The sequence below is a fragment of the Halichoerus grypus genome, chromosome 8, assembly GCF_964656455.1.
Source record: "Halichoerus grypus chromosome 8, mHalGry1.hap1.1, whole genome shotgun sequence".
Classification (NCBI taxonomy): domain Eukaryota; kingdom Metazoa; phylum Chordata; class Mammalia; order Carnivora; family Phocidae; genus Halichoerus; species Halichoerus grypus.
This window is the reverse complement of record NC_135719.1, coordinates 138,530,949-138,544,302: the sequence shown is the minus strand read 5'-3', so window position 1 is coordinate 138,544,302 and position 13,354 is coordinate 138,530,949. Positions and strand designations below refer to the sequence as shown.

General features: G+C 40.6%; 1 protein-coding gene across 1 annotated transcript in view; it reads left to right on the top strand.

Moving 5' to 3' along the window:
• Nucleotides 1-3,296: 3,296 nt before the first annotated feature.
• NRDE2 (NRDE-2, necessary for RNA interference, domain containing) overlaps nucleotides 3,297-13,354 on the top strand; it is a 48,736-nt gene continuing 38,678 nt past the window's right edge. The window contains 1 exon segment of the mRNA XM_036064442.2: nucleotides 3,297-3,451. Coding sequence (XP_035920335.2) covers nucleotides 3,388-3,451 — 64 coding nt within the window. The 5' untranslated portion in view covers nucleotides 3,297-3,387.

The following is a 13,354-nucleotide window of genomic DNA, read 5'->3' as shown; positions in this document are numbered from 1 at the left end:
AATAGGTTTTACGGGGCGCCTGGGTGGCTCAGTCATTAAGCATCTGCCTTCAGCTCAGGTCATGATCCCTGCTCGGCGGGGAGTCTGCTTCTCCCTCTCCCATTCCCCCTGCTTGTGTTCCCTCTCTCGCTGTCTCTCTCTCTGTCAAATAAATAAATAAAATCTTTTTAAAAAATAGGTTTTACACTTATAAATGTTGGAAAAAGTAGAAAAAAGAATATTTTGTGACATGTGAAAACTGTATGAACTTCAAATTTCAATGTAGTTGCCACAGAGACCATATGTCCTGGTAAGTCTAAAATATTTACTATGTGACCCTTTTCGGAAAAAGTTTGCTGACTGCCGGTTAGTCTTTTAATTTATTAAAACAACAAATTCAAAACCTTGGTGTGTTCTTAAGCTTTTAAAAAAACCAGGTGGTGATTACACTTCCGTGAAACCACCATGAACACAATCAAGATCCAGAACATTTCTTTCACCCCCAAGAGATTCTGCATGCCTCCCGTAGAATGTCCCTCCCTCTGCTCCCACAGCCCTATAGGCAACCACTGATCTGCTTTCTGTTACTATATATTAATTTGCATTTCCTAGAATTTTGTATAAATAGAACCATATGGTAAGTACTCTTGGGCTTAACTGCCTGTTTTTACCCAGCATACAGATTTTGAGATTCATTCATATTGTTGTGTGTCTCAGTAGTTTGTTCCCTCTTATTGTTATGCTTTTTAAAAAAGTAAGCTTTTTAATTTTTAGTTTAAAAATGCTGTATTATAGAACATTTCAACATTTCACCAAAAAAGGCCAAAATAGTGCATGTACACATTATTTCTTTTACAGGTACTTCAATTACCTGTCAAGTATTAATTTTTATAAAGGTAAGCAATTATGCTTACACATAGAGTAAACTTTAAATTCTCTTAGATGGCCTAAACTTCATAAGATTTCAACTTAAAATCAGAGGTTTATATCAGTTACTCAATTATCCACAATTTTTATTTTTTATTTTATTTTTTAAAAAATATTTATTTATTTGAGTAAGAGTGAGAGAGAGAGCACAAGATGGGGGAGGGCCAAAGAGAGAGGGAGAAGCCGACTCCCCATGGAGCAGGGAGCCTGATGTGGGGCTCTGATCCCAGGGCCCCAAGATCATGACCTGAGCCGAAGGCAGACACTCACTGACTGAGCCACCCAGGTGCTCCTTTTTTTATTTTTTAAAAGTTATTTATTTTTTTAGTAATCTCCACACCGACTGTGGGGTTCAAACTCACGACTCTGAGATCAAGAGTAGCATGTGCTTCCTATTGAGCCAGCCAGGCACCCCTTGATTATACACTTTAAATTGTTCTTATAAGGAGGGTCTCTTAAGCCAAATTCTCTGACACATTTGTAGCACAGAAAATATCTAACATGCCCAGATTTCCTTCTGATTACAGAACCATTACTATTATGGTTTTGACTCTCCCAAGCGTTCCATATTACTTATTTTTCTGGAGTAGAAAAATATGAAGCACTGGACAAGACTGTCACCATCCCAGCTATGCAAAGTGGTCTGCTAAGGAGGCAGATGCTGCCCCAATTAATTGAGGTAACTTAGAGCCAGAGATTTTGGTAGAACCTGAGTTTTTAAGCTGCATACATGCAAAGGTTTACTACCCCTACCACCATACCCGTCCTTTTTATAAACACTATGTAGAGGTCTTCAAAGCATGAAAGGTGTTCATTTTGGACTCACACAAGGTCTGCAGCTTTCTTGAGTCCACCCGTCCCTTGATTAGATTTGGAATGGTTTCTAACATATTTTCTATTTAACTCTAGAGATCTTTGAACTCCCTGGGATCCACAGAAATATTTTTTCACTTATCTATTTTCACCTGCAAATACTAGAGTATGTATCTCCAATATATAAAAACTTTATTTTATTTATTATTTTTTAAAGTATGCTCCAAGCCCAATGTGAGGCTTGAACTTACAGCCCCAAGATCAAGAGTTGCATGCCCTACCAACTGAGCCAGCCAGGCGCCCCTATCAGAACTTCAAAAAGTAACCTTAGTACCATTAGTTCATCTAACCAAATTAACAAGAATTAATTGATGTAATCTACTAACACTCTGTCCACCTCTTATTTCTCCATCTGTCTCACAAAGATGTTTTTACAATGTCTAATCAGAATCATAACAAGGCCATATATTGTATTTGGTTGCTACATCTCTAAAGGTCTTTTAATCTATTGCAATCTTCTGTACCCTTAAAGCCATTGATTTTTTGAAGAAACTGGATTGTTTTCTATAATTTCCCACATTCTGGATTTGGCTGATGCTTCCAGGTGGTATGAACTCTTTAATTTTCTTTATCCCCTATATTTCTAGTAGCGGGCTTGATTAGATTCAGATTCTTTTTTTTTTTTTTTTTAGTCAAGAATACCTCATGGGTGGGTAAATAAGTTCTCTAACTAGCAAAGACCTTTGAACCTGATAGGTTCTATTCTTTTGTATTGCTTTTTTTTTTTTTTTTTTTAAGAGTTTACTTTATTTGAGAGAGAGCACATGTGCATAAGCAGGGGAAGCAGCTGAGGGCGAAGAGGCTCCCCGCTGAGCAAGGAGCCCGATGCGATGCGGGGCTCGGTCCCCAGGACCCCAGCCCAAGGTAGATGCTTAACCAACTGAGCCACCCAGGCGCCTCAGTGAAGTTCCGTCATCTCATGGCTTTGAGTTCGATCTGCAGTCACAACTCACATAATAGCTAACTTTTCTCAAGTGCTTCCCACGGGCCAGGCACAACGACAACTAAGTAAGCACCTTACTTAACAACGCTCATTTAATCTTTTTTTTTTAAATTTTTTTATTGTTATGTTAATCCCCATACATTACATCATTAGTTTTAGATATAGTGTTCCATGATTCATTGTTTGTGCATAACACCCACTGCTCCATGCAGAACGTGCCCTCCTCAATACCCATCACCAGGCTAACCCATCCTCCCACCCCCCTCCCCTCTAGAACGCTCATTTAATCTTAGGAACATTTTGCAGAAGAGGAAACTGAAGCTTACAGAGCTTGATTACTTTGACCCAGTTAGTGATAGTGTGAGTTCAGGGGTCGAACTAGGATCCCAGCTCCTGCTCCTTTCACCTTTGAACAATTCCATTTCGGGGTCTCTCCATTTTCCTGGTTCTCAAAGAAGCCTTCCGATATCAATTACACGGAAGTGGCTCCGTCCCCCTCCTCCCCTCCCCTCGTCGCCCCGCCTCGTCCTCGGGTCAAGCCCTAGGGAGCGCCGGGGTAAAAAACCACACTTCCCAGAGCGCACCGCGAGCGCGAAGGCCTCACTACCGGCGTCCGCTCGCCGGCGCCATTTCTGTCGAGGGGCACGGCAGTGCGGCCTGTGGTCATGGCGCTGTTCCCGGCCTTTGCGGGCATTGGTGACGCTCCCAACGGCGGCAGCGCCAGGAAAGGTAAGCACACAGAGGGGATGAAGAAGGCACTCGGCGGGCATACGACGGAGTTTCTCGGTCCTAGATCTCGGCCCTTGCCTTGGATTTGTTTATCCATTTATATCCCAGAGTTCTCCGCGGCGCCGCAAAGACTTCTGGGAAGGGAAGCCCCCTGGTCTCATCCTGGCTTAAGAGTTGTAGAGCAATGGATGGAGAAAGAGAGACCGAGGGGAGGCCACGGGGCTGGGACTTCCATGTTGTCATGCTGTTGGACCCCATTCTTGCTCTGAACCTCAGTTACTGCACCTGTGAAACGGAGATGCTAGTACTCCACATCGCAAGGAGATTCCTGATGCATATGCTGGGTGTTGATACTACATCTTTCGTCCTTTCCCGTTTTACTTATTTCTGGACCGCTCAGTGGGTTCATAGCTTTTGGCAGACCTAGAGCTAGGGATTAGGATCCAAAGCCTAACTGAACGCAGTTTCTCTCCAGAGGAACACAGATGCTGGGAATCAGAACTGTTTATTGAGGGTCTCCAGGTGATGGCATTACATACGCTATTTAGCCTTAAACATACCCAGGAGATCTGCATTATTAAAAATTGAGACAGGGAATTGTCATTTAAAGTAATTAATCCTAGATCATGCACTTATGTGGCAGACTCCCATTGTGTCTGACACCTCTTTTATATTCTCTGATAGTTCCTACACTTCTATTTTGGTAATGCTCTTCATAATTTTGAGTAATCTGTTATATAATCAGTGTTAAGTTTTGGCTGTTTCCTTACTACCTACAGCCTATTGACAAGTCCTTAAAACAGGCAGAGTGAAAATCCTCTAGGAACTCAGCTGCCTCAGTGTTTATACTTTGTTAAGGGCAAAAGGTCCTGGAAAGCTTGCTTCCAAAATTCCTTAGACTTAGGCTATCCCTAACCCTCTCCCAACTTGAAAGTATAAGGGGCCACTCCTCATGACCCCAGTGCTGCTCTTTCTGCCCAAGGGTCCTGTCCCTGTGCTTTAATAAAAGCACCTTTTTGCACCAAAGGCATCTCAAGAATTCTTTCTTGGCCCTCAGCTTCGGATCCTAACGTCTTCCCTACCTCAATAGGTATTTTTAAAAAAGTAGCAGAAAAGGTAAGATGTTATAGATGTCACAGGTGAACTACAGGAATACTGACTTCTGATGGGAGGTTCAAAGAAGGTTTATTTAGGAGATAACTTTGGCGATGGGTCTTCAAGAGGGTAGGATTTGGACAGATGGAGATAGTGGAAGGGCATTCCAGGGCCTTCAAAGCCATGCAGGAAGGAAATCGTGTGACCTCTGCAGAAAGTTGCAAATAGTCCTGTTTGAAAACATAGAGGCAAAAAGGGGAAGCCTTGGGAAATATGGTTGGGACTGGTGGTGAGGGAGGGTAGTGACTTGAGTAACAGGCCAGGGGTTTATCCTTTATTTGGGGAGGGTGAAATGGAAAGTTTACAGGGGAGTGTCACCCTTGTCATTTATCTTAACCAGTATTTATCGGACATTTTCTGGGTATTCAATGGCAGGGTAATGTTTGTAGAAGAGCTTTTCATGAAGCACTGTCTTTTAAAAAATTTAAACATTATCACTCAGTGAAATTAACTGTAATTCTTTAATATCATCTAGTATCCAGTCAATGTTCAAATTTTCCAAATTGTCTAAAAAATGGCCTCTTAATGCTGCTTCAAGTCAAGATCCCAAAAATTGTATTTTGTGGATATATCTCTTAGGTCTCTTTTTAATATGAAATAGTTTCTCCTTCCCCTCCATTTTCCCTTGTGATATATTTGTTGAGGAAAATGGGTCATTTGTCCTATAGACATTTCCCACCAGATCCTCCTGGTGACATTTAGCGTGCTTCTCTATCCCAGTATTTCCTGTGAGCTGGCAATTAGATGTAGAGAGTTAGATTGAGGTATAATTTTTTAAATTGGAGATACCTCATTAGGGTATTTGCTGTTGACTTAAGTCAGGAGGATGTGCTGTCTAATTTTCTCTTCTTTTAGAAATGTTAAGATTGATCAGTGATTTCATGGACAATCCTGACTCATCCATCAGTCTTTCACCTAATGATCTTTGCAGCCATTTATGATTATTGCTTAGATGCATTATTTCATTGGAGTCACAAAATGGTTGTTTTCTGATTTTAACTTTCCTCCTATATTAGCATCAATTATTTTATAAACTTTCTGTCAACACTATTGGGATACCCTGAAATAGAATTCAGGCAAGAAAGACAGGATGAATGGTTGATTCTTTCCCTTTGTCACTGTTCAGAAAATGAGTTGGGGTTCCTGCAACTTTTAGAGGTCTCCCTCTTCGTTATAAACTCTCGAATTTTTAACACTTGTATTTCAATCCATTGCAGATACTGTTTTTCTAATGCTCAAATCATCCCATCTGTGGCTATTGGGAGTCTAATTAAGTTTGGTGTGTGTCTTTTTGACATGACCCAGATGTCTTCATTGCTTCCTTGCCTTCTGGCCTAAAAGATGCCCAGAGCTCATCACTTACATGTTCCATTAGGACCTGGAATTGGCTGTTTCTCTAAAAACCATGTTTTTTTTTTTTTTTTTTTAGTGGAAAATGGTATGGGAAGGTTAAAACCACACATTGGTGTCAGGAGTGCTAATTGCACTGGGTCGTCATTACTTCTAGACATTTTGAGTGGTCAAAACCAGGAAGAGAAAAATACATCATGAATTCACCTTGATATTTCCAGGCCAAATTTAAGATTGTCAGATTACTTAATTTCTTTTTGTAATTTCTTTTGTAATTTATATGTACATTTATAATTTAATGTTTATATTTCTTTCCTCCTGAAATATAATTTTCCTCTGAAAATCTTAGTTCCTGGGGCACCTGGCTAGCTCGGTGGGTGGATCGTGTGACTCTTGATCTTGGAGTTGTGAGTTTGAGTCCCATGTTGGTTGTGTAGATTACTTAAAAATAAAATCTTAAAAAAAAGAAAACTTAGTTATTAATGCCACCAGAACAATTGTGTATATGTTCAAAATAACAGTAGTAACATGATTAATACTAAATAGTTTTAATATTTCTTTGTGGTTCTTTTGGTCCTTAGGACGTATCTTGCAGCAGATGTGTGGTCAAATGACTGTTTTAAAGTCACTTGAGGGGCGCCTGGGTGGCTCAGTTGGTTAAGCGACTGCCTTCGGCTCAGGTCATGATCCTGGAGTTCCGGGATCGAGTCCCACATCAGGCTCCATGCTCAGCAGGGAGTCTGCTTCTCCCTCTGACCCTCCCCCCTCTCATGTGCTCTCTCTCTCTCTCTCTCTCATTCTCTCTCTTTCAAATAAATAAATAAAATCTTAAAAAAAAAAAAGGTATTAAAGTCACTTGAAATAGTTCTCTGAGTGGTTTTGTCACCAGTTTGACATATAGTTAGTATATTTGTTTTTAATTTTTAGGGATTGCTTTTTTCTTCTTTTTGAATTGATCCTGTTTTATAGTGTTGTGAAACATTTGCATGGTCCTAAGGTTGAAATTGTAAACCAGGTATATTCAGAGGAAAAAAAGCCTTTCATTTCTCTTCCTCAGCCTGTTACTTTCCTTACTCTGTGGGTTAGAATTTTAATTAGTTGGGCTCCTGGGTGGCTCAGTCATTGGACGTCTGCCTTCGGCTCAGGTCATGGTCTCAGGGTCCTGGGATCGAGTCCCACATCGGGCTCCTTGCTTGGCAGGAAGCCTGCTTCTCCCTCTCCCACTCCCCCTGCTTGTGTTCCCTCTCTCGCTGTTTCTCTCTCTGTCAAATAAATAAAATCTTAAAAAAAAAAAAAATTTTTAATTAGTCATTGAGATCCTTCCATTTTTTTCTCCCTTAATACGAGTAACTACATTTCTTTCTCTTTCTTAAATGCATACTGTTCTGCATTTTATTTTATTTTTTAAATTTACTTCTTTATTTTACAGAGAGTGAGAGAGAGCTTGAGCAAGCAGGGGGATGGGCAGAGGGAGAGAGAATCCTGAAGCAGACTCCCCTCTGAGCACAGAGCCTGATGCAGGTCTTGATCTCAGGACCCTGAGACCATGACCTGAGCCGAAGTCAAGTCGGACACTTAACTGACTGAACCACCTAGGCAACCCACTGTTCTGCATTTTATTTATTTTTAAAAGACATTTATTTTAGAGCGAGAGTGCAAGGTGGGGGAGGGCAGAGGGAGAGGGAGAATCTTTTTTTTTTTTTTAAGATTTTATTTATTAGAGAGAGAGAATGAGCGCAAGCGTGATCAGGGAAGAGGTAGAGGAACAAGCAGATTCCCCACTGAGTGAGGAGCTGGATGGAGGGCTCAATCCTAGGACGCTGAGATCATGACCTGAGCTGAAGTCAGATGCTTAACCGACTAAGCCACCCAGGTGTCCCAGAGAGAGATAATCTAAGCAGACTCCCCACTGAGTGCAGAGCCTGACAGGGCTTGATCTCATGACCCTGAGATCACGACCTGAGCTAAAATCAAAAGTTGGACACTCAACTGACTGAGCCACCCAGGCTCCCCACCTGTTTTTCGTTTTAGTTGAAATCCCAGAGATCACTCTACAGCTTGTGCACTCTACAGTATGGGATCTTCCTCATTTCTTTTGACTGATACACAGAACTCCATCATGTGATGTCATATGGTTTATTCAGACCGTTCCCTATTAAGAACATTTAGACTGTTTCCATTCTTCTGCTGTTATAAATAGAAGCACTGTACTTTTTTTTTTAGTTGACACACGATGTTACATTAGTTTCAGGTGGACAACATAGTGATTCCATCACTTTATACCTTATGCTCTGCTCACTGCAAGTGTAGCCACACACCACTGTTACAGTATCATTGACTCTGTTACCTATGCTGTGCCTCTTATTCCTGTGATTTATTCACTCCATAACTGGAAGCCTGCATCTCCCACTCCCCTTCACCCATTTTGCCCATTTCCCGGCAACCCATCAGTTCTTTGTATTTATAAATGATTCTGCTTTTTATTCAGTTGTTTTGTAGATTCTACATATAAGTGAAATCATGTGGTATTTTTGTTTCTCTGACTTCACTTAGCATAATACCCTTTTAGATCCATTTACGTTATAAATGGCAAGATCTCACCCTTTTTAATGACTGAGTAATATTCCACATTATTTATATTTTTGTATACATATCACATCTTTTTTACTGATTCGTCTATTGATGGACACTGGGGTTGCTTCCATATCTTGGCTATTGTAAATAATGCTGCAGGAAAATAGGGGTGCATATATCTTTTCGATTTTGTTGGAATTATTGGATCATATGGTATTTCTGTTTTTAATCTTTTGAGGAATCTCCATACTGTTTTCCACAGTTGCTGCACCAGTTTATATTCCCAGTAACAGTGCACAAATGTTCCTTTTTTCTCCACATCCTCACCAACACTTGTTATTTCTTGCCTTTTTTGATTTTAGCCATTCTGACCAGTGTGAGGTGATATCACTGTGGTTTTGATTTGCCTTTCCCTGATGATGAGTGATGTTGAGCATCTTTTCGTGTGTCTGGTGGCCACTTGGATGTCTTCTTTGGAAAGATGTCTGTTCACGTCCTTGCCCATTTTTGTACTTCTTGCCTTATACTGTAAAACGTAAAAATGTAAGATTGTTAATAGTAGTGCAGAATTTCAATTAAAAAAAAAAAAAAACTAAACTGCAGGACAGGACAGAGAGGCAATACCCAAGTGAGTGACCCCACTCTGCTCCTCGCTCTGGAGGTACTGTTAAGCATTAGGACAGGATTTAAGTAGCCATCCCATTCAGTAAGAGGTTTGAGGGGGGGAATTTATCAACAGTCATTCTTTCAACAAACAGGTATGTAGTGCCTCCATTGTGTTAGAAGTAGCCGAGAGCCTCCAGTGTCTGATCCCTCCTATTCTCAAGTTTTTCTTCTGTACGTACCATCAAACTATAAGGATTTTATACTCCAAAACATTGTTGCTCAGGTGCTGAATATTTGGACAGAGTTGGGAAGGAAGATGGCATATCAGTGCATTTAATCCTCATAACAACATGTAAGGCAGGTGTATTATTCATATTTGGGAAAGAAACTAAACTCATTATTTTTTTTTCTCTAAAACCTGCTCTTCTTCCTGGGTCCACGTATTGGAAAATGGCACCACCATTCCTCCCAAGCCAAAACTTAGACACATACTCTGACTTCTCCTCGTCCCCTCACCCCCCATTCAGTTCTTCATCCCATCCTTCCAAATAACTCTTGCCATCTCTGGAAGTTTGTACCTCCTCATCCCTTCCATATATTTTGCCCATCCCCCCACCCTCTTCCCCCCTCTGCAACCATCAGTTTGTGCTCTGTATTTATAGATCTGATTCTGTTTTGTGTGTTCATTGGTTTTTAGATTCCACATATAAGTGAAATTGTGGTATTTGTCTTTTTCTGACTTATTTAATGTAATACCTTCTAGGTTCATCTGTGTTGTTGCAAATGGCAAGATCTCACTTTTTTATGGCTTAGTAATATTCCCTAGAGAATCTCTGTGTGTGTGTGTGTGTGTGTGTGTGTGCGCGCGCGCTCCTGCACACGTGTGCATGTATACACACACTGCATCTTTTTTTTTTTTTTTTTAGGTTTTATTTACTTATTTGACAGAGAGAGAGAGAGCATGAGCAGGGAGGAGAGGGAAAAGCAGACTCCCTGCTAAGCAGGGAGCCCGACGTGGGGCTCGATCCCAGGACCCTGGGATCATGACCTGAGCTGAAGGCAGATGCTTAACTGACTGAGCCACCCAGGAGCCCCACACATCTTTACTCATCCATTGATGGACGTTTCAGTGCTTTCATATCTTGGCTATTGTAAATAATGCTCCAGTGAATATAGAGGTGCATAAATCTTTTCGCATTAGTGTTTTCATTTTCTTAGGATAAATGACCAGAAGTGGGTTTGCTGGATCATACGATATTTATATTTTTAATTTTTTGAGGAACCTCCATACTGTTTTCCACAGTGGCTGCACCAGTTTGCATTCCTACCAACAGGGTTGTTTTTTTTTCCTCCACATCCTAGCCAACACTTATTTCTTGTCTTTTTGATTTTACCTATTCCTACAGGCATGAGGTGATAGCTCATTGTGGTTTCGATTTGCATTTCCCCATTGGTGAGTGGTGTTGAGCATCTTTTCAACGTGTCTGTTGGCCCTCTGGATGTCTTTGGAAAAATGTCTGCTTAGGTCCTCTGCCCAGTTTTTAATTGGATTGTTTTATGGGTATTGAGTTGTATGAGTTCTTTATATATTTTGGGTATTAACAGCTTATTAAATATATCATTTGCACATATCTTCTCCCATTACAGTAGGTTGCCTTTTTGGTTTTTTGATGGTTTCCTTTGCTGTGCAAAAGGTTTTTAGTTTAATGTAGTGCCAGTTGTTTATTTTTGCTTTTGTTGCCCGTGCCTGGCAAGACAGGTCCAGAAAAATATTGCTAAGACCGATGTCCAAGAGTTTAGTACCCATGTTTTCTTTTAGGTACTTTATGGTTTCAGTTCTTACATTTAAGTGTTTAACCCATTTTGAATTTATTTTTGTGTATGGTGTGAGACAATGGCCCAGTTTCATGCTTTTGCGTGTAGCTATCCAGTTATCACAACACCATTTATTGAAGAGACTGTTCCTCATTGAATATTCTTGGCTCCTTTGTTGTAGATTAAATGACCATATAAATGTGGATTTATTTCTAGGCTCTCTATTCTGTCTCCTTGATCTCTGTGTTTTTTTTTGTGCCAGTACCATACTATTTTGATTATTATAGCTTTGAAGTATAATTTGAAATCTGGGAGTGTGATACTTCCATCTTTGTTTTTCTTTCTCAAGATTGCTTTGGCTGTTCAGGGGCTTTTGTGGTTTCATACACATTTTAGGATTATTTTGTTCTAGTTATGTGAAAAATGCCATTGGTATTTTGATAGGGATTGCACTGGATCTTGTAGATTGCTTTGGGTAGTATGGACATTTTAACGATATTCTTGTAGTACATGAGCATAGTATATTTTTTATACCATTTATTTGTGTCATCTTCGGTTTCTTTCATCAATGTATTAAAACCCCAAAGTTTTTGGAGTGCTGGTCTTTCACTTCCTTGGTTAAATTTCTTCCTAGGTATCTTATTCTTTTTGATGCAGTTGTAGATGGGATGGTTTTCTTAATTTTTCTGATAGTTTGTAATTAGTGTATAGAAACACATCAGGTTTCTGTATATTAATTTTGTGTCCTGCAACTTTATTGAATTCATTTATTCTAAAAGTTTTTTGTGGAGTCATTAGGGTTTTCTGTATATAGTATCATGTCATCTCCAAATAGTGACAGTTTTACTTCTTCCTTACTAATTTGGATGCCTTTTATTTCTTGTCTGGTTGCTGTGGCTAGGAATTCTAGTACTGTGTTGAATAGAAGTGGCAAGAGTGGGCATCCTTGGCTTACTCCTGATCTTAGAGAAAGGGCTTTCAGTTTTTCACCATTGAGTATAATACTGGCTGTGCATTTGGCCTATATGGCCTTTATTATGTTGAGGTATATTCTCTTTATACCCACTTTGCTGGGAGTTTTTTATCATGAATGGATATTGAACATTGGCAGATGCTTTTTCTGCATCTATTGAGGTGGTATGATTTTTATCCTTTATTTTGTTAATGTGTATCACGTTGATTGATTTGTGGATTATGAACCAAACCTGGAATAAATCTCACCTGATCATGGTGTAGGATCCTTTTAATGTACTGTTGAATTCAGTTTGCTCATGTTTTGTTGAGCCAGTTAACTCTTCAATTCATTAGCTTACCCCTGTTCTCATGGCCACTTCCCAGTTTTAGCTATCATCACCCCCTGGATTGACAACAGTCTCCTAAAGAGTCTCCCCGTCTTCAGTCCTACCTTCACTCCCTGAACCACTCTCCACACTATAGGTGGAATGTTAAAGTGCATTTATTTAAAAACACCATGTGCCATTCACTGGTGAAAATGCTTTACAAATATTAACTCATTGAATTATAACCCTATGAAGTTGGTACTATTTATCTGCATTTTTTAAAATTTATTTATTTGTTTAAGATTTTACATATTTATTTATTTGAAAGAGAGAGAGAGATAGCAAGAGAGAGAGAGCAGGAGCAGGGGAAGAGAGAGAAGTAGGCTCCCCGCCGAGCCAGGAGCCTGATGCGGGGCTCGATCCCAGGACCCCGGGACCATGACCTGAGCCAAAGGCAGACGCCCAAGCGACTGAGCCACCTGGGTGCCCCTTTATCTGCATTTTTAAGGAGGAGGAAATGGGAGTCACAGAGCCAATAAGTAACCTGTGTGTGGTCACGTGGCTGGTCGGCCTCAGAACCAGGATCTGAGCTCAGGCATTCCAGCTTGAGAACGCGTGCTCTTGAATACTACTCCTTGCTGCTGATCTTTAGAATCCTAGATCTGACTTTGTCCCTCTTGTTCAGAGCTGTTGAGTGTCTTGTCCATTGCTTTTAGGGTAAGCCCAAACTCTGACATCTTTGTAAAGCCCCCAACCTCTCCAGCTTCATTGTGCTCCTACTTGTTCTTCCTCCCAGTGGTCCAGACACCAAGCTTCCTGCTGTTTTCCAGAGTCCTGCTTTCCCACTTTCAAGCCTTTGTACCAGCCGTTTCTTCTGCTGGTAGGAGCAGATTAGCCTCACTCCTCGTCCTTCAGGTCTTAACCGAGCTGTTCTCCCAGGCAGCTTCCTCTGACCCATACCTAGTTTGGGTGATGTGCTCTCATTATACCCTGTGCGTTTTCTTTATCTTGATGTTTGTCACGTTGCGTGTAAGTGACTGCAAGGGTGTCCGTGCCCTAGGGTCAGGTTGGGTTTGTCTTGTTTGCTGTGTGTTCCTACCTCCTAGAACAGTGCCTGGCTTTC